This window comes from Paraphaeosphaeria sporulosa (assembly GCF_001642045.1).
Source record: "Paraphaeosphaeria sporulosa strain AP3s5-JAC2a unplaced genomic scaffold CC84scaffold_15, whole genome shotgun sequence".
NCBI classification, from domain to species: Eukaryota; Fungi; Ascomycota; class Dothideomycetes; order Pleosporales; family Didymosphaeriaceae; genus Paraphaeosphaeria; species Paraphaeosphaeria sporulosa.
In genome coordinates, this window is record NW_017253374.1 from 145098 (window position 1) to 166501 (window position 21404).

At 53.8% G+C, this 21404-nt stretch overlaps 10 protein-coding genes across 10 annotated transcripts; 4 read left to right on the forward strand and 6 right to left on the reverse strand.

The window, feature by feature from the left end:
* Positions 1 to 74: 74 nt before the first annotated feature.
* CC84DRAFT_388391 (uncharacterized protein) lies at positions 75 to 1404 on the reverse strand. Its single transcript, XM_018186002.1, has 2 exons — positions 276 to 1404; positions 75 to 209 (listed from the first exon to the last, which is right to left on the reverse strand). Exon 1 carries the CDS (start codon positions 1069 to 1071, stop codon positions 496 to 498), a length of 576 nt encoding a protein of 191 aa, XP_018029577.1. The 5' UTR covers positions 1072 to 1404; the 3' UTR covers positions 75 to 209; positions 276 to 495.
* Positions 1405 to 1651: 247 nt separating this feature from the next.
* On the reverse strand, positions 1652 to 3008 carry CC84DRAFT_1130963 (uncharacterized protein). The gene is made up of 2 exons (XM_018175877.1): positions 2870 to 3008; positions 1652 to 2803 (listed from the first exon to the last, which is right to left on the reverse strand). The coding sequence occupies exons 1-2, from the start codon at positions 2894 to 2896 to the stop codon at positions 1739 to 1741; spliced, it is 1092 nt and encodes a 363-aa protein (XP_018029578.1). The 5' UTR covers positions 2897 to 3008; the 3' UTR covers positions 1652 to 1738.
* A 125-nt stretch (positions 3009 to 3133) lies between these two features.
* Positions 3134 to 5524, reverse strand: CC84DRAFT_1264227 (uncharacterized protein). Its single transcript, XM_018185293.1, has 4 exons — positions 5068 to 5524; positions 4593 to 4901; positions 4104 to 4542; positions 3134 to 4037 (listed from the first exon to the last, which is right to left on the reverse strand). Exons 1-4 carry the CDS (start codon positions 5182 to 5184, stop codon positions 3415 to 3417), a joined length of 1488 nt encoding a protein of 495 aa, XP_018029579.1. The 5' UTR covers positions 5185 to 5524; the 3' UTR covers positions 3134 to 3414.
* Positions 5525 to 5692: 168 nt separating this feature from the next.
* CC84DRAFT_1264228 (uncharacterized protein) lies at positions 5693 to 8511 on the forward strand. Its single transcript, XM_018185294.1, has one exon. The coding sequence runs from the start codon at positions 5740 to 5742 to the stop codon at positions 8254 to 8256; it is 2517 nt and encodes an 838-aa protein (XP_018029580.1). The 5' UTR covers positions 5693 to 5739; the 3' UTR covers positions 8257 to 8511.
* On the reverse strand, positions 8492 to 9837 carry CC84DRAFT_1264229 (uncharacterized protein). Its single transcript, XM_018185295.1, has 3 exons — positions 9465 to 9837; positions 8996 to 9407; positions 8492 to 8896 (listed from the first exon to the last, which is right to left on the reverse strand). The coding sequence occupies exons 2-3, from the start codon at positions 9361 to 9363 to the stop codon at positions 8608 to 8610; spliced, it is 657 nt and encodes a 218-aa protein (XP_018029581.1). The 5' UTR covers positions 9364 to 9407; positions 9465 to 9837; the 3' UTR covers positions 8492 to 8607.
* Positions 9838 to 10613: 776 nt separating this feature from the next.
* Positions 10614 to 11399, forward strand: CC84DRAFT_1104459 (uncharacterized protein; the record flags this gene model as incomplete). The annotated part of the gene is made up of 2 exons (XM_018175059.1): positions 10614 to 11091; positions 11197 to 11399. The coding sequence occupies 2 exons, from the start codon at positions 10614 to 10616 to the stop codon at positions 11397 to 11399; spliced, it is 681 nt and encodes a 226-aa protein (XP_018029582.1).
* A 187-nt stretch (positions 11400 to 11586) lies between these two features.
* Positions 11587 to 12219, forward strand: CC84DRAFT_1232577 (uncharacterized protein; the record flags this gene model as incomplete). Its single annotated transcript, XM_018183767.1, has 2 exons — positions 11587 to 11992; positions 12025 to 12219. Exons 1-2 carry the CDS (start codon positions 11618 to 11620, stop codon positions 12217 to 12219), a joined length of 570 nt encoding a protein of 189 aa, XP_018029583.1. The 5' UTR covers positions 11587 to 11617.
* A 2014-nt stretch (positions 12220 to 14233) lies between these two features.
* Positions 14234 to 14551, forward strand: CC84DRAFT_1222921 (uncharacterized protein; the record flags this gene model as incomplete). The annotated part of the gene is made up of 1 exon (XM_018183439.1): positions 14234 to 14551. One exon carries the CDS (start codon positions 14234 to 14236, stop codon positions 14549 to 14551), a length of 318 nt encoding a protein of 105 aa, XP_018029584.1.
* An 830-nt stretch (positions 14552 to 15381) lies between these two features.
* On the reverse strand, positions 15382 to 17617 carry CC84DRAFT_1191198 (amidase signature enzyme; the record flags this gene model as incomplete). The annotated part of the gene is made up of 4 exons (XM_018181169.1): positions 15382 to 15512; positions 15618 to 16650; positions 16702 to 17123; positions 17176 to 17617. 4 exons carry the CDS (start codon positions 17615 to 17617, stop codon positions 15382 to 15384), a joined length of 2028 nt encoding a protein of 675 aa, XP_018029585.1.
* A 1882-nt stretch (positions 17618 to 19499) lies between these two features.
* Positions 19500 to 21378, reverse strand: CC84DRAFT_1104271 (vacuolar protein sorting-associated protein Vps17; the record flags this gene model as incomplete). The annotated part of the gene is made up of 3 exons (XM_018175048.1): positions 19500 to 20365; positions 20413 to 20866; positions 20938 to 21378. 3 exons carry the CDS (start codon positions 21376 to 21378, stop codon positions 19500 to 19502), a joined length of 1761 nt encoding a protein of 586 aa, XP_018029586.1.
* Positions 21379 to 21404: the final 26 nt, after the last annotated feature.

Consider the following 21404-nt stretch of genomic DNA (forward strand, 5'->3'; position numbering starts at 1 on the left):
TGGTGCAACTGACATGCTCGAAGCGCAAATTCAATCGTCCCTGTGGGTGTTGCTCTCGCTGACTCGGTGTTGGACTATAATAGGCAATCTCGTATTAGCCCCGCTAAGCTAAGCTAAATCCGGAACACACAAATGAACATGTTCACCTCAGCTTCGCAGGGAATTGCTGTTACTGGAGTTGTCCTGCCGGGGGAAACGAGCGAGAAAAACTACTCCATAGGTGAGCTAGTTGGCCGGCTACGTACGAAGTCAATAGCAGGAATGAAAGTACATACTCGATCACAAACAGAAGACTGCTGGCTCCTAGCTAGGTCGGTGTTCGTATACCCCCAGCTAAGTGCAGACTTCGTTCTATTCTTGCTCCCAAAGACCCACCTCGACATAGTCGACCTTTGCACGTGCAATGCAGCCGGAAAAGGCATGCAGTCTCTCCCAACACTCCACCCTCTAAAATCCCCTCCCATAATCAAGCACACCATCGACCCTCTTCACCCCCTACCCACTCAGCGCCCCAACCAACCCCATCACACCTCCCACCCCAATCAACCCCACCCTCACGCCATTCAGCCTCCCGAACCCCTCCAACAGCCCTTTGACCTCCGCATCCTCCTCCGCCGTGCTATCCTCCCTCGTCCGCTCCTGTGGCCCACTCAAGTCCGTCCACTGACTCCTATCTCCCTCGCTATTCACACTCTCCTCCGCACTCCTTCCGGTGGCCTCATCCGGCGTGTCTTTACTCCTCTTTCCGCCTTTCTCCTCATTCTGCCTGATTAGCTCAAAATTTACTTCCGGCACCATAACAAGCGCAGTCCAGGGCGCGATGCTGATGGCCAGCACTGCGGCGGCGGCGTACCAGGTCGGCTGGCCGCCTGCTGTTAGGCTTGAGAGCAGAGTGCACATCCTGCGGGTGAATGGGGGTAAGGCGGCGTAGGAGAGGTATGCGAAGCCAGAGCTGGAGATAAAGGCGGCGGTGGGGAAGATATGCGAGCCGCGGCTGAAGAGCCAGCGGATGAGGGGGAGGGAGCGGGATGCGGGTTGAGATGCGAGCATGGGGACGTCGAAGACGGACATGTTTGCGATTGCGCCGGCAGCGGCCAGGGCGGTGGAGATGCTGGCGGCCTGGACGAAGAGCGTAGTCGACTTGGTTGGTGATTATAATTTTTCTTTTCTTCGGTGGTGTGTTGTGTTGCTGCTTGCCAGGTTCGACTTCATTATCACAGTTACTGATGCTGCGTAGGAAAGTCAATTTGTATGGTATGTCGGGCAGATACGCCAGTGGTAATGTCAGACACACCGGCTTTTGGGCGGCTTTTGGTGGCAACGACGAACTGTGTGCCATGTCGGAATTTGGAGGCTCGCAAAGCACGAGTCTTATTACAGGATTCGTTTAATGGAAATAGAAGAGCCTGTGTGCAAGTTCAGTAGTTCAGAGCATTCATATTCGGAGTCGGGAAGCGCTTTACCTGCGTGCATTGGTATTTTGTCAACATCCAACGGGAAGATGTATATTCTGTCGCAAGTGGCTATAGTCTGATTGTAGTGTTTTGTAATTGGGCAAACCTTTCAATGCGGCATAGCACAGCGAGACACTTGTGCCTTGATCAGGCCCACGAAATCGATCGATCGGAAGGAGATGACTGAGCGTTTTCTAGAGATGGTGAGCTTGAAACTCGAAGAACGACTCCATTTGAGCGCGTCACTATGCTAGACGATTCCAAGCTTAGTATATTCAAGAGGGTCATGCCTGTTTGAGTCTCCTCTCCTCCGCCATCTTCATCCTCTTGATCTCCCACCTCTTCGCCTGCCCGATTGCAGTCACCATATTAAAGAAGAAAATAAAGAAGAATAGCCCCCCGATGACACCCAACACCGCCGCCACACTCACCATGCTAAACACTACGAAACCATAGCAACTCTTCAAAAACTCGTGATTCTGCTGTAGCGGATCCACGGAGGCACCAACTTGCATGGCAGCTAGCACGAGGCTGAAGAACACAAACACGACGAGGATCCAGCTGAACTTGCGCTGGAAAAACACGACGTAGCGATTGTATCCATACAGGTAGCCGCGGACAAAGTGCGTGTGAGCGTAACGAATCCTGTACACGGAATTGATACGTCCGAGGCGCAGGTCACCGAAGTGGAAGCGCTTATTCACCTGATCGAGGGCTCTGACGTCGATTACCTTTGTGAAATCTGCGACAAAAGATTTCCACCAGTTCCACGTGACGAAGCTTGGGATGAGGAACAGCTCGTGCGCGAGCTTAAGGTCCAGCGGTGTAGTAAGTAGCCAAATGTAGCTGAGCAGGAAGCCGCACGCTGCCTTGTGCAACTCCTCTTTGTCGCAGAGGTGGTCGAGCCAGAAGGAGTAGCTCAGCATGTACTCTCCCAAAGGCTTGATCATCAGCTTATTGGAAAAACGTAGCAGATGAAGGTCCATCTGCGTCGTGGGTAGGGCTTCCATGCCGAGCATCTTGTAACGGTGCAGCGCTCTGGCGCGCATGGGCCGCCCGCACATCCAGAGGTGGCCATGTATGCGATTCAGCCGCTTAAGGTCCAAATCGATGGCGAGGAACTTCTTAATGTCCTCGTTGGCGAGAAATGGTTCGTAAGGGTCGCCGGTAAGCGTGGGCAGTGACTCGAGATCAGTCAGTGGAATGTTAGTCGCTGAGTCCAAGACGGGCTGCTGTCCGTAGTCTGCGGCGCCATTGAGGAGAGAGGCGTGCGATGTGGTAACGGTGGCAGCAGGCTTGGGCGGGATAGGACGCGGAGCGAAGGGCGGTTGCAGTGCGGGTGTAGCGATCTGGGTCCGCTAGGGTTAGCACCTAGGTAACGCGCAAAGCGACGCGCGGAAGAGGGGCACACGTACAGACTGTGCGGGCTTCTCACCCGCCATGGCTGATCAATGCGCGCGTGTGAATATGCGTGTGGAATCCATGAGCACGAGCGGGAGGGTTTGGTTTCATTGCTGCAGCGAGCGGCTGACCTGCAGGTCGTGGCTGCTCTCATGTGCCATCAATGCATGGAACAAACGGGAAGGCGGGATACGGGAGCTAAATCAGGCAGTGTGGGGGCGGCTGGAGCTCGGATGGCTGTGTTCGAAACATGTGCGGCTATGCACGACTGAGCTTTTGGACGAAGCAGTGGATCCTTTAGGTTCAAGCAGTGGTATCCTCTCGGTGAGGAAACCTTTTGGCGCCCATTAAACTCCCAAGCCTTTCTATGCTACCTTAATCACTTCGACAGCAGTCTGATGTGTAAATGCACCACACCTCGTACCCACGCGGGTATCCCTCGTGCGATCGTTATACCGTGTCCTTCCCTATGCAGTCGTATGTGTCCTTCCATGCAATAATCCGATTCACTCCCTAGATATGCCGAAGCTCGCTGAAAACGACAAGCATCATGCGCTACTCACTTCACATAGTTGGCGGGGAAACTTCCCTTGTAGCCGCGCAGTTCGCCCTCCCACCAGTCCTGCGAACTGTTCGTCTTTTTTATCACACGTATCTTGTCTCCTTCTCGGAAAGACAAATCACCCTCGCTCTGCCCCTCAAAGTCATACATAGCCGTGACGTACTCTCCATGAAACGATCCCACCTTCTTCGGCGGCGGAGGTGGCGGCGGCTTCTTCTTCGCTGCTAATGCTTGCGGAGATGGGTATCCTGCACCATATGATGAACTTGTGGAAGGGATGCGCGGTCTCCCATTACCATTGCTGTTGCCGAAGTAATCGTCGTGACCGTTCGTGTGGGTTGACGACGCATCCGAGTATGAAGAGGTGCGTCTGCCAAACTGGTCAAAAGTTGGGGTCGGAATCAGACCAGGCGATGCTCCACCGATTCTGGGTTTGCTCGCGTTGAGTTGGTTCATCGAAGGCTTGCTGGCGAGGTTCAGTTTCGGTGCAGGTGGTCCATCGTCCTCATTCGTAGGAGGTAGGTTGTGTCGCTGCGGTCTCGGCGATCGGTCACGGATCGGGATCGTCTCGCTGCTGCTCGTTCTCCTGCCGGGCAAGACTTTGTTTCTAATTCCTATACCTATTGTCGCGCATTAGTTGCTGTATTGCAGGTGCCAAACGCGAGGAATTGTGCGTGAGTACACACCAGTAATTGTGTCGCCTTTGTCCGGAAGTCGCATCGGCTGTGTCCTTGCTTTTCCAGTCCTGAGGAGCTCAAAGTTCTCTTCCATCTCTTTGCGCATGGATGTGAAGCTCGCATCCCATTCCGGAATGACCTCTTCGGGCTCTGGTGGCGGGTCAGGATATCCCTGCTCATGCGAGTATTGATGCAGCACAGTGTAGAGATTGCCGATCAGGTTGTTTTGGAGAATAATCTGGTTGGCGAGTAGGTGTGGGAGGAGGGAGAATGTCGCGGCGTTGAGCTTGGGCAGCTGGGTGCGGAGGCCTTCATCGGCGTAGTTGTATTCGTGAATAGCGCGTTCCAGGTCGGCTTCGTGCTTTGCCAGTGCCGTGTTCTCCCGGTCGGACCGCGTCTTTTTCTTCTGAAGGGCTTCGGCGCGTCCTTTGTAGCGTTCGTAGTCGACCTAGGTTTGTGCATTCAGCAATGGATAGGCAAAGAGCTTACACAACGTACCTTTCTATCCTCGCGCTTGGTAATGGCCTTCTTCATTGGCTTCAGCGAGTCCCTAGCGATCTTGGCTGGCAGGATGAGCTTCTTGTCGATGTCCTTGATTTCCTCCATCATGTCCGTCTTGAGCTCCGCGAATGCCTCCTCGAGCTTGACGGCACGCTCCATGGTCTCAGCGGGGGTGTCGGCATGTTCGTGCCGTGTGAATTCGCCGGCGACGGGTTTGTAGATGCTGTGCAGGCCCTCGGCGCACGAGAGCTGGTGGTTGAGGATGTTGGTCCACGCATCGCGCCATTGTGCAGAAGCCTCCTCAATCTGTCTGCGTTAGCGACGCAATTGGCAGAGGGCAGCCGCAATTGTTGCGACGCGGTGCATTGCGTCGCACTGCGTGCTGGTGGAGGAAGTCGCGACCCCGCTACGATAGCTTGTCCGCTCGAGCGGCATCGGCAACCTGTCAGCAGGCGTGCGTCTGTGTACTTACGTTCTTCAGCATCTGGTCGCTGTCATTGAAGTCCCGCAGCATGGCCTCGATGTCGGCCTCGTTGGGCGTCCGCGCCATGAAGGGCAGACGCCCAAACTTCCTCTGCATTCGTTGCATGGCGGCGGCGGGCTGCGCGCGAATGCAATGTGGCGTGAGGAGCGAGCGACGGGAGGTAAACGAGAGTGGGTGTCGTGTATGAGAGAGGAGGCGGTGCAGCTGCTGACGAACTGGTCAGAGTGCACGGAGGTCGGCCGTTAGTAGAGGGTCATGTATGGGCGACGGCGGACATGCATGGACTAATAACTGGGGGCCGAGTGGGCAGGCAGACGCAGAGCCCCTCCTCGTTTCAAGCAATGAGAACGGGTAACGGGGGCGGGCATCACACCGAGTCCTGCAGCCCGGCCTATGGGGGATGAGTCCACTTCACACAGATGGTCCCGCGGGGCCTTGTTGAGCGTTGCACCGGTGCTTTTGCGCGCAACGCAGGGCCAACGCTGCGCTATTTCAGGCCCGTCTGTAGTCTGGTCCAGGTCATGTGCTTTCGCGCCGCCTGCCCGCCGCCACCATGGCCACGCCTCGCGTCTCTCACCTGCACGCCGCCCGCCATCGTCCACCGCCCCACCTCATGCACGCCCCAGCGCCCACGACGCGTCTCTGCTCGTCTCCGACGCGATGACAGCCCCTCTGCGCGGCACGCCCCGATTGTCTGGCATCCCCGCGTCCCAGAACACCGCGCCTGTTGCTGAATTCCGGTGCCTCTTTACTCACGACACGCGCAAGAAGCAAAAGAAATGGCAGGATGGCTATCTCAAGTTCCACTCCTTCAACAGCCGCGTTATTGTCTATGACGCGTCGCGGTTTACTGTCGGCGACACGTACTACAAGGATAGCAATGAGCTGCACGAAGGCGACGAGCTCATGTTGGACAAGGGCGTCATGGTCGAGGTAGCAGAGCCCGTCGGCGTCACCCAGACCGACCTCACTCCTCTGTTCGAGCGGAAAACAAAGGACTCGCCACAACGCAACAACCCTGCAGGCCCTCCGAGGCCGCTGCCTAGACCGACCCTCCCCGCAAGCAACCCTCTGCGAGCGGTGTCGCAGCCACGACACAAGTCTTTGAACGCATTATTGGGTACTTCGAGAGGTCCAATTGGCAAGGCAGCGCCAATAAAATCTCCGTTCGAGGAGCGGATGGAGAAGGAGAACCATCCTGTCGAGGAAAGAGCGCCCAAGAGACAGAAGACGGCACATGAAAGGCAGGAACAACAGGCACCCAGCCGGCCTGCACCTCGCGAGACGTCGTCAAAGACAGTTTCGTCTCTGTCTGCTCGGCTAATGCACAGCAACACGATTCCAAGGCCGCAGGCTGTCCAGATCATTCCACGCGGCGCAACCGTCATTAGCTTGAGTTCCCAGCCTGAGACAGACAACATCCCTTCCGACGTCACCCTTCCTCATACGCCTGCCAGACCGCAATCGGGGGTCTGTCCACCGACTAACTCCTTTCCACCAGTTCAGAGAGAGTCCCCACCTCAACCAATTGCTCCAAGGACACCCAATATACCAAAGAGAAGGGTTCCCATATCGAGCGTGAAGGCACAGCAGAAGCCCCAACCACGTGCACCGCCTTCTTCCCCTCCCGTCAGTGCATCGAACCGCATTGAAAACGTCGACTTTACCATCGAACCTGTGTCTGATCCTCCCAGGGAACCGTCTCCTATCCCGTCACCTCCCAAACCGTGGCCCGTGGAGAAGAGGAAAACCAAAGCTCTCAAGTTGTCAACAGGAGCTAAGCGAGGGATGCTCCTATGTCAGTCTGCGCCAATCAGGAGGCGGCCAAGTCCAGATGAGCTGGATCCGCAAACCTCTACCGCCGTACGAAACGGTGAAAATGCGCTTCCGCAAAGAGTCATGTTCGGTGAAGGTTCTCGGAGAGAAAGCATTGCCATCCAAGATGCAATGGGAAAGGCCAGCCACAGTAGAATGGATGTCTGGACTACCGTAGGGCCATCTAGAGAAGCTACGAAGTCTGTCGAAGGCACTGTCCAGTCACCTTTGGAGACTCTGGATGACCTGGAATTGGCGCATGGATTCTTGGATCAGCAGTTGCTGGTGACGCCGTCGTCACCCCATCTTCACTTTAGGTCGACTGCCTCCAAATCTCCTGCAACAGCCAAACCCAAAATCACCAAACGCGCATCAACGAAGCTCCCCAAGAGCACGAAAAGAGCATGTGAAACACCTACGGAAGGCCCAATACCCAAACTGAGTAAGGCCAAAGCTACGCAGCCCAAAGACCCAGCGGCTAGGCCTGCGAAAAGGAAGAAAGCCGACAAAGCAGAGCCGCCTGCCATTTCGCGCTCATCCTCTCCTGCAGCAGTGTGTATTAGAAAGGAACCACCCTTGTCAAACCCACGTGCCGTGCTATCTGAACCACATGAACGATCACGAACGACTTCCATTTCGTTATCCCCTGGTAAGCTAGCAGCATTGTCAACGGGTGGTTTCAAGAAAAAGCCCAAACGAACCAAAGCACTCTTGACTGCCTCCGACAACCTTGACCCCGCCCCACCCCTACGACCCGTAACCGTAGCCCTCCCACCACATCCTCTCCGTTCTAGCAAGAATGGTCCTCTCATGAGCACAACCGAGCTATCCGCGCTCCTCCAAAATGGTCCAAAGTCGATGCGACCTGAAGACGATCCCATCGACGACAGTACGCAAGGAGACAGCAACGTATTGCCTTCAAAGCGTTCCTCGGGATTCCATCGTTCGCGCAGTGAGAACGACGCGCCCATTCCGTCTACCAGCGATGAGTGGGAGCAAAAAAGTTTGCCCAAACCCTCAGACACGACCAAGTTTGCTTCCGCCTCCGGTAGCCGAAATGCAAAGCCGAAAGCGGGCGGACTCGCCGCGCTAGTCAAGAAGACCGACCCGCGGCGTAAGTTCCAGCGTACCCAGAGTCTGAACGTGGATACCCCGCTGGCAAATGCAGGTTTGGAGACGCCCGAGGTAGTCAGTCCGCCTCCGGTAGACACCGACGTTGGACCTTGGAGTAGTGAAGCATTTGATCTTTTCGATTGGAAACCCCCAGGGAAGGAGTGGAAGGCTGAAGGCGGCAAAATGAGATTAGTCGACGTTGCGGATGAGGAAGACAGCGGTGTTGGAATGCTTATTGATGCACGATAGGATGAGTTGGTAGACTGGTCTGGAGCGCAGGGTTGCTGACTATATGATTTGACGCATCAATATATGATCACGACAAAGCCTGGTCTACGACTTTCACCGCACGTGCTGGGGATCCCTCCCCTACAGACGACATGTATGCCAATAAACAACTTTGTCGGGAAAGTGCACGAGATGGCTGGCTCAATAGCCGTGCAATATCTGTCGATGATAACTCCAATGTTAAATCCTCATCGAACGTTCGTGTCAACCATATGTCTCCACCAAAAACCAAAGAGGAAGCTATATACACGAGGAAAGTCTAACTATACCAAACGCCCCAACTCTCCCAACCTGACCTCGTACCTGGCAACACTACAACTCATCCTTACTCCCCGCCGCTCCCTTGATTTGGAACGCATTCAGCGTAATCTCCACCTCATTCTTCCCCAATGTCTTGTGTGCCACCTTTCCCAGCACAACGCCTTCCTTCGGCTCAGCGCTGTAGTTCTCAAGATCCTCGTACAACCCCTCACAGTCGGAGATTTTATCGCTCTCGGGCTCCTCGACGAAGAGCGGGAGGATCGGATAGATGGCACCCGGCGCGAAGAACACGATGTCGTCTTGCACGCTGAAGTGGCGCTGCTTGGGGTTCTTGGTCAACCTATCCCCTCATTAGCATTCTCCACGCAGACTACATCTGTGCTTGGAAAGCAGCGCAGCGCAAGACGAACTGAAACGGAAGAAAGGGTAGGAAACACACCACTCCCGCACCGCAAACGGCAACTCCTCATACGCCATCTTCAACAACTCCCTCCCCTCGCCGTGCGCATCCTTGCCCTCCCACGACCCGGGGTACAGCTGCTTGTTGTAAAACACCTTGAGCTGCGGCGCCCACTCCTTGAGCGTGGGGTACATCTCCCCGAGCGTGTAGATCTGCGCTTTGAGGGTGGAGCTGCTGGCGCAGTGCTTGGTGTAGGAGGTGAGGTCCGCGTCGGTCCATTTTGCAGCCCAGATTTCGCCGGCAGGCGTGGGATCGGCGGGTTTGGGGGATTCTTCTGAGGCGGGGGCGGAGGAGTCGGAGGAGGCGAGGGCTGCCGCGGCGAGGAGGGGGAGGAGGGTGAAGCGCATTTTGAGGATTGCGTTTTGTTTTCGCTTTGAGGTATGCTTAGAGACTATATTCGCCGGTTGGTTACGAGTTCCTCTAGGAGCTACAGTTGGGACAGGAATACGGTGGGTATAGTTGAATAGTACTGTAGAGCAAATGCTCCCCGAATAAACGGGCTACGTCCAACTTTTCTACCCCAAGCTCCCCCAATGCCCCGGAGCTTGTAGCCACATGCATCTCTGTCCTTTTCTTCGCGTTCTTCTCGAAACCTGCCATAATCGGTAGTTCGCAGACGCGGCCGCACCGTTTTCCCGCTTTCCATATTAACCGCCGGGGTGCGGGTCCACTGCTGCCAACTGCAGATTGATTAACAGGACACGGTGGAAGCTACGGAGTCTGGTGACTAGAGCGGAAGACACATGTGCCTCGCAGTTGAGGCGGGGAGCTGATCGTGAGTGGGTGGGAAATCACGGGGTAGAGTTTGGGCGTCACGTGCGGGAAGTTCCACCAATGGGGCAGGCGTTCGTGCGAATCTTGTTTGTGAGATCTAAGCCTCCACCTTCGTCAAGCTTACAGATCCATCCTCAGGTAGAGATAGTGGTGGAGGTACTTCTGCACGTTGACGGTGCAGTGCTCTCCGCGAACAAAACGTTCTCCCAGCCTTGCTGGCCTGCCCTGCATGGTGACGCAACAAGTGATCGGCGCCAACCCCTGTCTCGCTACCAACATGTCCGCCAACCACTCGTCCACCGCACTGCCCTCTTTCACGAAACAAGTTACACGCCCGTTGGACTATCCGCTTTGATGCTGTCCAGCTCGGCTCAGACCGAGCTTTATCTCGCCATGCGAGTGGCGAATGTTGACCCGTGTTCCAGGAACAGGTTTGGAACCTGGATGATGGGTTGTGGGAACAAGACGGGCAAGGCGGTGATGTAGTGGGTGAGGCACCTAAGAAATGATAAACGGGAGGTGGGTCCAGATGAGGCGAGTCTTTTCACATCCTTTGTAGTTTCCATAACAATCTTGTTCTCATTGAACCAGTTCGCTGAACTCCAACGATTGATCCACAATGTCTTTTTCCCACAGGAAGAAAGACCCCAACACCGCCGCGCCCATCCTCCCCACCGTCCGCGAACCCACCACCTCCCGCTCAGTCCCCCACAGTATGGACGAAAAGCGCAAAGATAGCGCTTCCATCACGCCTCCCACTAAACCAGCACCGTCCCGCAACCCTTCAACCCGCATCCAAGAACCCACCCCCACACCCTCCCAAATGAAGCGCAACCCCTCAACCATGGACCGCACCAAGTCGACCTCCTCGAAGAAACCTGCCCCTGAACGTCCCGGCCTCCAACGCCGCCGCACCACCGCGCAAACCCGCTACATCACCATGCTCCTCGAGCTCGACGCCGTCCCCAAACTCCACAATATCCTCGCCTCCTTCTTCACCTGGATCCTGCTGGCTGGCTACATCGTGTTCCCGGCGACGTTCAACAAACTCAGCGACAAAGACCTCGATGCCAAAGCCGACAACGCACTCAAAGAGCACGCGCTGGCGACGGTGCGCAACGTGCCGCTGCTGTACGTCGCAGCGTTTGCGTGCGGGGTCGGCGTGCTGGGGTGTGTTTGGCTGTGGTGGAAGCATAGGGGCAACTATGTATGGGTGATTAATCGGATTTTCCTGCCGAGTTTAATGAATAGTGTTGCGGGGCTTATATCGACGCTGGTGAATGTGTATTCTGCCCAGAGTGGTAAGTTGATGATCTACTTTTGCTGCCCCGGTGACACACGGTGGAGGTCCATTTGATTCGATTGAGCGATTTGTTGTCGTATGGATGCTAATGGGGTGGTGGTAGGCCAGTACTCGGTCACTGCGCGCGCGACTATTGTGGTCACGGCGGCGCTGTCTGTCGTTGCTTCCGCGCTGTTTTTGCTGTATAATAGCGTGATGTTGACGCTGATTAAGAGGAAGCATGAGAAGGAGACGAGGGCTTTGGAGAGAAGCATGCAGGACGAGGAAGTGCCAGTGCCTGGAGGTGGTGTTACGAGGACTGTCTAGGATCAATCACCATCAACTGTCTAGAAGCACTCTCTGAGCTACACTGTTTCATGTCGCAACTGAGCGCCATCATTTTGCGCAATCCTCGTGAATAGGTGACCAGTCGTTCTGTTTTACGTCAGCTGATCACGTTCTTCGACCATATAACAATAATCAGAAAGAGACTTCTATTATTCTAGTCCAGATCCGAAGCCGCAACCGACCTTATCGGGAAGAAAATGCATCCAACCATGGCTGCCCTTCGGATTGATTCCTCTGAAATACTCCCTGAAGAAGTGACAGAGCTTGCAGCTACGAGCAATCACCGGGTAGATGTTCTGGAACAATCGAAGAGAAACATTGACTCCATGCCTGCTGAAGCAATTTCAGAAGCAGCCAGCCCTCTAGAGGTGTTCGTTAAGGGTAACAAATCCTCGGAGCAGTTTGAGAAGGGCCTTGCTGATACTGCGTTGAATGGTTCTATCGACGGCAATGACCGAATCAATGAGCTCAAAAATGAGATCCACCCTTTACTAGGCCGAGATCGGTGGTCGGATAGTGGCTTTTCGAAAATTACCGCTGACAAGTGGGAGCAGCTCGAGCCAAGTGTTACAGTTAGTGTCTCTAATGCTAACTGTCCCGATAGCTCAATCAAGGTTCGAACATTACTACAGCTAAGATTAGGAAAGATTCAAGCACTGAGAGCAGCTATTTGGACATGACATCCTCGGTTTCCGCCACAGATGATGTTGTGGATCGAATTTTGGACAAGATAACTGAAATGATCAAGTCTAAGTTCAAACACTTAGAACATGGTCACCCTGCAAAGTTCAGCATCTAAGGCAGTGTCCACTGCATCTTTATCGGTCCCTCTATTCTTGCAAATCTGCAGTTCCAAAACTTTTCATTTTTACATCTGGCGATCACCATCATGCATGAGATCGGGCATGCGTTCTGTTACCTCGCCCGGGCGTATGAAATGGAAGATGGAGAGCCTTCATAAACACGGCCACGTGCTAGCACGCACAATCTCTCTAAGAATTCAGAACATCGACACGGCCGAGACGCTTTATACGCTGTATTAAGATATCCTCTAGAGATTGCCACTGCGCATCAAGCATTGCATTGAGTTCACTTCGGTAAAAGGTGGCACAAGGCTGGAGAACCTGGTACATTCGTCGAGTACAAGCACATGAATTATACGTTCGCTTATCGGTGCCGGCCTTGTGTAAAGACTATCTGGATTGGCCCAATGAAACCTCCTTCTTGAGGTTTCTCACCTGCTCTTGGACCCAGAAGTGCTTTCTGGAAGAGACGTACGTTGATTCCAAGCAATGTTGGCTGATTGCAACTTCGGACGGCTAGGGATAAGGGGGCACTATCCAATCAGAGGCTGAGCGACGGCTTTTTGCTCACGCCTGGAGAGGTTGACATGCTGACCATCTGTTGCCGTCCTGATAATGTGACAGTAGTGAGGTTGTTTGAGGCTGATAGGGAATACGCAAGCTGACGTACGTAAGCCTCCGAGGCATCCGGGTCTCTAGGGCACCTATGAGCAAGTATAAAAGCAGTCTTAAGTATCAACTTTCATAGATCAATACAGTCTTTCATAGCTTCCTGCTACCGCTATAGATAACCCTGGGTCCTTTGTACAATTTATCAACCTAGGCATGGAGTAGCATGGTGCCGTTGAGACTTTAATCGACGATCAGGATGTCGCCAGATATTCATAATTGACCGGATGCAGCACTATTTCTCCTGAACAAATGCCAGATTGGCTCATGCAATACTTCACTTCTTCCTCTTTTTTTTTTTTTTTTTTACATACTTTACATTAGTAGCTTAGATCACTGTTGGCTGTATGTATTACTAAACGATCTTAGCAAGGTCCAGTTCAATATCCTCATACAATGCTCGGAGAACGTGATGTGTCAGTCTGTTAATATAATCCCAAGTTATATGGTTGACAATTGTTTCGTGATTAGTCCATATAAACATCGTGGGAACTCTTCGTACAATAGACATCGGCAAATGACCTGATATTGTCTGACACCTTTGCGGTACAACCGAGAAAGATGGCGATCGGCCGGTGGTTGTCGACAGAGTTTCCATTCCGAGATTCAACTCTTATTTATTGAAAGATGCAAAAATAGAGTCTAATAATTGTACAATTTCAAACAATGTTTCCACAGTAATAGTGTTGCTTTATTCTAAGTGACACATTAAACCAGACATAGGCTCGAAAAGGTCAACAATGTGGTGATACCGAAAAAAATCGAGAAACCCAATCACTTAAGCCCGGGCCATACACCACAATCCAAACTCGCGATGCCGATTGGTAGATTCACTGGCGATATCTAAGCGATCTACGTGACTCGACCTTGTACACAGTCATATTTCCAATCTGAGTACCGATACATCCGTGATGGAGCAGTACCGTGTGCTATAATGGCTAGAAAGAGGCAAGATAGTGAAGATCTATAGTGGGGAAGCATACTTGGCGTCAGCTGCCATGGGTGAGAGTATGAAATCTCCCAACTTAGCAACACTTAGGATTCTTGTGAGCGAATAAGATTTCGAAAACTACCATGACGAGTCCCTAATAGGAAAAACATCAATTTTCGAATGCAACGTTTCCCCACGACTTCAGCCCTTCACACCTATGCTAGTTCCTGAGCTGAGACGAATGCAACGCTGAGAAGAGGCCTAGATCGTGATCACCCAACACGTCATCGTAGCTTTACGATCAAGTACTTAAGTCTTTCTATGGACGCTCCTAGACAAGAATCCATCACTACTGCTGAGATTCAAGTTACCAATACCCGATCCACGATCTACCATCGCGTAATTCCACAATGCAGCTTCCCTACTTCATCTCCCTCGCCCTCCTCCCGGTCTTATCACTCGCCGGCACTATCACCTTCGCCTCAAACGACAACTGCGAAGATGGAACCGAACAATCGCCTGCCAGCGACGTCTGCACAAAGGCACCTGAGGGGTCGCGTGATTCCTTCAAGGTCACGGACATGGGCGGGTGCGACAATATTGGATTGTACAGCGCTGAAGGCTGCGGGCATAATGACCGACAGGCGTATTACAGCGAGTTCGATATCCTGCAGTATTGTATGGCGCCCAAGTACGACTACACTCATTACGCTTTTCACGTGTGTTAGCTGAGGCCGAAATGACGAGGGAGAGGGGAACAGCAATTCTTTAGTCGGTGCTTAGGAGATCGACGATGGTGGATTAGATATGCAATTTTCATATCTGCATGACCTGCCGTCGTAGCGGGCTTCGCGAACTCCCAAGGCGTACATCATTTGCTTCCCATCCCACTAATTTAGTAGCATTGCGAATCTCAACGGGATATACATTGCTCTTAAAATCTCATTCTTGATGTTCTAAAATGCATTTCAACTAGCTATGAACTCGCCGTTACATTGCCAATTTGTCTGGCTTCAAGCTTTGTGGTTGATCTGGTACATACCCACCCTATCGATGTAGAACAACGACCTCTTCCATGCTATGTTGACTCCTAGTTGAATAAGTGCTTTTTCGATCTCGTCTACCAGACTTCGTCTGCAGATTTCAGCTCGGTCACTCGAATATCACCAGACTTCAATACCATTGCATCTGGGTCCTCGCAAGTATTCTTGTGGCAAACGAGTCACACTAAATTTCGAACGAAGCTAGAGGTATTTTCGCACGCAGATCCAACTTATACAAAAGAACAAACTCGGGGATTTACAAGCCATTCACTCCTTTTCTCTCCAGCCCAGGCAAATGACAACGCGTCGAAACGGAGTGCAATATAAAAGCCAAGTCAGCGAGATGAACTCAATGTTGAGCCGTCATATGCAAGTGATCAGCGACTACTTAGTATCGCCGTAGAATTAATCGTCTCCATGGAGGCATCATAAAGGCCTTGGTGAGAACCAGATCCTGATGTGTTGAGTTTTCATACGGTACTCATGTCCGAAAGATTGAGTGTGCTGTTTGACCCCTATGTGCCTTTCCAGAATGCACCCAAATACCCAAAAAAATGCAGCAAGCGGATATCATATGCAACCAAATCCAATACCTCCCGCGCCCAACCCAACCCAACCCAGAACGCCACATTCATGATCGAAACACCTTCAATGGAACCAAAACCCCTCCGCAAAAACAACGAAAAAAGAAAGAAAAGAAAAAGGTGTCTCTATCGAGAAGAAGCGTTACTGCTCCCCTCCACACTCTTACTAAACTCCCCCTCCCCCTCCATCCCCCTAAATGCCATCCTCCCATTCTCCCGCAGAACCTCACACACCATCTCAGCACTGACTTCGTACCCGCTCTTCTTCCAGCGCCGATTCAGCCAGCTCGCCAGCGCATCCGCACTGCATCCCCACCGCCGCTCATCCCACGCCCTCAAAATGACTTCCACGATGCCGGCATCAATGCCCGGCTCGGCCGCGGACTGCAGCGGCACCGAGGCGAGGGGTAGGGGTAAAGCCCGGGGTGGGAAGGTGGCCTCGTAGGCGGTGAGGAAGTGTAGGAGTGTGTGTTCTGTGTGGGGCGGGGATGTGAGTGTGAGGCCGAAAGGCTGGCCGTTGAGTTTGAGCGCGGAGAGAGGGCACGCAGCGGTCGGGTAGGATGCAGCTGCCGACAGTGTCGAAAGCGCGGAGTCGCCCGGCGCGATCAGGATGTCGAGCTGGTGGGTGTTGAAGACGAAGTCGAGTCCATCGCGGCCGCCGGCAGTCAACAAATGTGTACGAAGCTGGTTGAGATGTTCCTTTGGCGGGTGTGCCTGGAGTGCGGAGAGCAGGTCGTTTTGATGCGGACAGGTCGGCGGGAGGGTCAGCTCTGGATGCTCGGTGTTGAAGTTTATGATTTCGGCGAGGGAGTGCACTTTTGTGGTTTTGAACTGGCGGATGAATTCGGAGAGACACTCTTTGAATTCGGAGTAGACGATGGGCTCGAAGGCGTTGGCGCCGTCGTGGTTGAGGGAGGATTGGGAGGGGAGTTCGACGGGGTAGACGATGTCGACGCCCATTTCAATGAGGGATTGCACTACCATGTCGTATTTTTGCAGCATGAAGCGCTCAGCGTCGGCATTGATGCGGCCGCTCTTGCGCCAGGAGGTCCAGATTGTGGGCTCTGTGAAGCCGATGCGGAGACCGGCGAAGTCGGAGCGGATCTTGTAGTTGGGCTTTTGGACGCCGAATTTTGTTTCTTTGCCGGTTGGAGAGAGGAGGACGTCCATGAGGGCGACCAGGTCTTTTGCGGATTTGGCCTGCGACTACATTAGTACGTGGGCTGCATAAGGTCCAGACGCAAAGCATACCATTCCACCAGCTGAGTCGAAGCTTTTACTTAGCGTGAAAATACCGTCCATGGGAACTTCACCGATTGTAGGCTTCAAAGCATACAACCCGGCGCGGTTCGCAGGCGTGATGAGCGAGCCCAATGTGTCTGTACCGATGGCAAGCGCACTAAAACCGGACGCGACGCTCACAGCTGAGCCTGTAGATGAACCTCCTGGCGCAGACAATTCCCAGTGTAGCTTCTTTTTCGCAATATGTCTCGCCACGTACGGCGACTGACACTGGCCTCCCACAGCTGACCAGCCAGGCGGCATGGATGGGTTCTTCAGTCCACAGAATTCGGTCAAGTTTGATTTGCCTAGTATGATGAGGCCTCTCCGGATAAGACGATCGACGATGGTAGCGTTCCTTTTCGGTGTGCATCCCACGAAAGCGTACGAGCCTGGTGTTCACTCAATAAAACACGTTAATGAACTTGAAATGATTTGACATACCAACCGTAGTATCCATTCCCAAATTCTTATCCGTCATAATGTTATCCTTCAACACAATCGGGATCCCATGCAGCGGCCCCCTCCTCTTCCCCCTACCCCTCTCATCGTCCAATCTTCTCGCAATGCGTACCAGCTCATGTCTCGGCGCCACACTAATCAATGCTCTCAACTGTCTCCCTCTCCGATTATGCTGCTCGATTTGGTGCAAGTATGCTTCTACTATTTCTACGCTGGTGATGGCGCCTGCATTCAGCATTTCCGCCAGCTCGAACGCGGAAGCGACGAGCGGGTCGAAGCTTGTCTGAAGAACCGAAGCATCGCTGCCGTAGGATGTGAAGGAGCCTTTGCGTGCGGCATGTACGTGTATAGTTTGGAGAAGCTCGGGGGGTAATTCGGGCTCGAAGGCGGATGGTGCGAAGGCTTTCTTGAGGGACTTCCACATAGTCGCTGCGAGCGACGGGATCGTCGGCGCGGCCAAGGGAAGCGAGGATGTAATCTGCAGTCCGTAGTCTTTCTTTAGACAACAGTCACTTGGATCCTATCACTGGACCTTTGAGAGCACAAAACGAAGGTAGAAAAGACAGTGAGACCTGGCGGCGCTCGCACGCCCCGCGAGAGCCAGCCCGCATCCTCATAAATGATGCCCTTGCCAGCTTCACCACCCGCACGCGTGAGCAGAGCACTTCCCCAGACTGGGGGTCTGCCACGCCTCTAGCCAATCCAGGCTACCCTCGTATCCTTCCAGAAGCCCTGCGCGCCAATTACGAGTCATCGCCAAGCCTTTCTTGGAGCAAACGTGGTGGGCACCCCTGTTCCAGGGCTGTTTACCCGGCACGAAGGCCCGCACGGAGCACCGCTTGTTGATTGCTGGGAAAAGCGGCACATCCCTGCTGCGCGAGAAAGAGTGCGTCGAGATCGAAGGCTGTATGGAAGCGTGGGTGCGTTTCTCCAGCTTGGCGGCCGGTTGTCCAGTATTATGGCCGTCGTGAGGGATCGCGGGGGAGCTGCCTGTGCCCCCTCCTGCATCCTTCTGCATCCAAAGACGGCAGAAACATCGACGAGATGACGGAGAGCAAGCCACAGCTGGGACTCTGTCATGATCCCAGCTTGGATGCAAGGTGTTCCTTTTTACCGAGAGCTTTGGCACTATGCGGGCATCCACGGGGCTAAGATCAGCACCCGAGCTCGCAACCTCATCTTCCTACGCTTCTTAACGTGCGATGCTATGAGACCTCGGCGGCATGGTAAGCTGAATTCCGCGTCAGACGCAGAGAAAAGCAATCTCTTCTCCTGGGAATTCTTTGGAGGATGCGAGGTCAGATGGCTCGCTCGCAGGCATAGCGTGCGTCGTATAAAGGGAATGCGGACCGACAAAGACGTGCAGTTTGCGGGGATCGGCTTCTGTTCACGACCGCAGCCGGCATCCCGCCCGTTTCCACCTCCTATCACGCGTCCGCCGATAGACGCGCACAGTCTAATTCTTCCGCTGCTGATCGCGTCTCGTCAACAGCGTTCTGGAAGTTTTCCATCCAGGTTGCGCACCCAATCAGTGATCACACACTGGTCGCCCATAGAAAGCTACCAGCCCATCATCCTTGTCCACCACCACAGCAATCAACCCTCATATAAACGACCCGCATTTGTACTGTCGTCCAGTAATGACGCCACGAAGTTTTATATTACTGCCCAGCTGGCAGCGCATTCCCACGCATATTGCACACCCTAGCGGCACATCTCAGCGTCGGTTCATCAACTAACCTATCCTTTTCACCCGCGGACCTGGGACGCTGTACTGCAGCCGGTGGAAGAGTGAAGTGCCGAGCACGATCCAAGGTGGGCATTGCGCGATAGAATAGATAGATAGAGCGTTCAATGAGAGCGCGGAGGGCCGCGGGGTAGTTGCGCCGGCTTTCATGTGGCTGTCGTGCAATTATGGTCTCTTGGCGTTTTCGATCGAATCGATGGTGTTGAGAGGCATACGGAAGCGGCTCGCTTCCGCCGCTTCTCTGCATGAAGGATTGTAGATCTTGGAATATCTGTCGGGTCTGCAAGCGCCTAGACTATTCACCTGGATCGAGGTTGCTTATGAAGCGTTGCACTGGTGGAAGAAAGTTGAAAACATGCTTCAAAGAGGTCATCGCATAAGTTCTTGGAATTTTGTATCCTGGATTGCTGAGAACCCACGTCTTCGCAATAAATAGAAATGGATCCAGGAAATGCTAGCTTTAAGCTATCAATGCACGTCCTGAGCTGGGCCTTGCCTCGTGGCATATGGTTTACATTATACAGAGGGGCTTTAAAGTGGTATTACTGTGCTGACTAGCTTAAAATGTGGTCGTGGCCAATCTGCTAGCCGCATTCTTTGCATCGATGCGATCGTCATCATCGTCGGCACCGGCCTTGCTGGTCGCGCGCTTCCTTCCAGTAGTGCCTTCCTCATCGCCTGCCTCATCCTCCTCTTGCACTCCAGGGATCGCGGGGAAGCTACCGCTCAGGCTTCGGTTGAGTCCATCGCCTGGCCGCCTTGGTACGCCGGACCAAGCGTCGCCCTTGGGACCTTGCGAACTCGCCATAGAGACACGGCGCTGTGCCGGATGAGCCTCACGGCCCAAACGTGAAAGCCCACCACTACTGTCTATCGCTCGGATATCGGGCCTCACGGACTCGAGTGTGGCGAGCGTACGACGTTCCGCCTCAATCTGGCGCACGACGTATTCCCGTATCGCGTATCGCACATCGGCTGCAGTTCGGTCGAACCATTTCCTTTGCTCTTGGAGCAGATTTGCTGTCACACGTTGAGACTTTTGAAGAAGGTATTGCTCGTGACTGCGGGCTTCTTCCAATGCTGTGATGGCCTCATCAACCTTGTCCCTCTTCACGCTTGAGCTGGCCTTCAAACGGTCTGCTGCTGACATCTTGGACTTGGTTGAAGCTTGCGCCTGCAGCAACTCGCGGAGGAGGATGTGTCGGTTGGTGAGAGTCTCCTTGACAATGAAAGCATCACTGCTGTGGTATTGGAGAGGGTCGCCCAGGGTTGTCGCCTCGGCTGTGCCTTGTGCAGCGTGAAAATCGCCCGTTGCCTGAACGACCTTTCCTAGCTTTCTGTATGCTAAACCAAGTCCGACATGGGTTTCCTGAACGTGCATTGCTGCGAGCTTTTGTCCGAGTTCAGACTCGGCAGCACCCAGATCTTGACAATATTAGCGTGAGCATACAGGAGAGTCTGATGCAACGTACTTCTCCGGGACTTGACAGCCTTCTCGAGCTTTTGCTCCGTGTCCATGGTTCCCAGGTAGAAAGCCTTGACAATTGGACGTGCAGCAGCGAGCTCAGGGGTGTCATCTGGCGGGGGTGCGAACTGCTTGATGACCTTCCGGCGCACGCCAGTTGCAGGTTGCTTTCTTCGCACGACCGGGCTGTATCCGAAGTCGCTCTCCACGAAGAAGACCATCTCCTCGTCTCGTATCAACACCTCATTGCTGCATACCACATTCAACCATCGCTGTAGAGATGCCTTGACGCGCGCCTCATCCTCGTCGGTTCCTGCGCCAGCGGCTGTGGTGGCAGGCGGTACTGCGGGTACCATGGCTTCCGGACATGCCGAGATCAGATGCTCGCCTAGCTTAACGAATTCAGAGTGCAGCCGTCGGACGTCACGGAACTGGGTCGTACGAAATTTGGGGAGGTTGGTCTGGGGACGATTAGCAAGTATTTCAGAACCGAGGGCTAGGTCTCATGCGAGCATCCGCTGCAATGGCGTACATAAACATCAAATCGGAGGATGGGGTCCTTCTTGCCCGTGCGCTCGAGGCCAGTCACTTTGGCTTGAAGCTTGTACTGGGTCTGGGGCTTCTGCGGGCGGGTTCCATGGTAGCGCTGGGGCTGATGGTGCCCTTGCTGCCCCTGTGCCGCAACTTGGTGTTGTTGTTGCGCTGCCTGGCCGTCTTGCCTTGGGTCTTGCGATTGGGGTCGCGCTGGATCGCCGTTTTCAGAAGCCGTGTTCGGTCTGCCGTGCGAGTTCTGGTCGCCCATGTAGCCATAGTTCTCCGAGTCCTGTCCGTAGGGAGATGCTTGTGGCGGGAGCGGAGACGAGGGGATGTCGTTGGTGGGAGGCTGGCCAAAGCTCGTCCTGTTGTGTTGCGGGGACGATGCCCATGGATCGCCTCCTGCTGGGTGGTCGGGGTCATGCGCGGAGTAGTCCATGGCGGCGACAGCAATTGGAACACGGC

Excerpts from the sequence above, each read along its gene's own strand:
- CC84DRAFT_1264229 (XM_018185295.1), bottom strand. The coding sequence starts at position 9,363 with ATGCGCTTCACCCTCCTCCCCCTCCTCGCCGCGGCAGCCCTCGCCTCC. Across the intron at positions 8,897-8,995 it reads CCGTTTGCGGTGCGGGAGTG|GTTGACCAAGAACCCCAAGC; the intron begins GTGTGTTTCCTA and ends ATGAGGGGATAG.
- CC84DRAFT_388391 (XM_018186002.1), bottom strand. The coding sequence starts at position 1,071 with ATGTCCGTCTTCGACGTCCCCATGCTCGCATCTCAACCCGCATCCCGC.
- CC84DRAFT_1264227 (XM_018185293.1), bottom strand. The coding sequence starts at position 5,184 with ATGCAACGAATGCAGAGGAAGTTTGGGCGTCTGCCCTTCATGGCGCGG. Across the intron at positions 4,902-5,067 it reads GCGACCAGATGCTGAAGAAC|ATTGAGGAGGCTTCTGCACA; the intron begins GTAAGTACACAG and ends TAACGCAGACAG. Across the intron at positions 4,038-4,103 it reads CAAAGGCGACACAATTACTG|GTATAGGAATTAGAAACAAA; the intron begins GTGTGTACTCAC and ends GCGCGACAATAG.
- CC84DRAFT_1264228 (XM_018185294.1), top strand. The coding sequence starts at position 5,740 with ATGACAGCCCCTCTGCGCGGCACGCCCCGATTGTCTGGCATCCCCGCG.
- CC84DRAFT_1130963 (XM_018175877.1), bottom strand. The coding sequence starts at position 2,896 with ATGGCGGGTGAGAAGCCCGCACAGTCT. Across the intron at positions 2,804-2,869 it reads GTGAGAAGCCCGCACAGTCT|ATCGCTACACCCGCACTGCA; the intron begins GTACGTGTGCCC and ends TAGCGGACCCAG.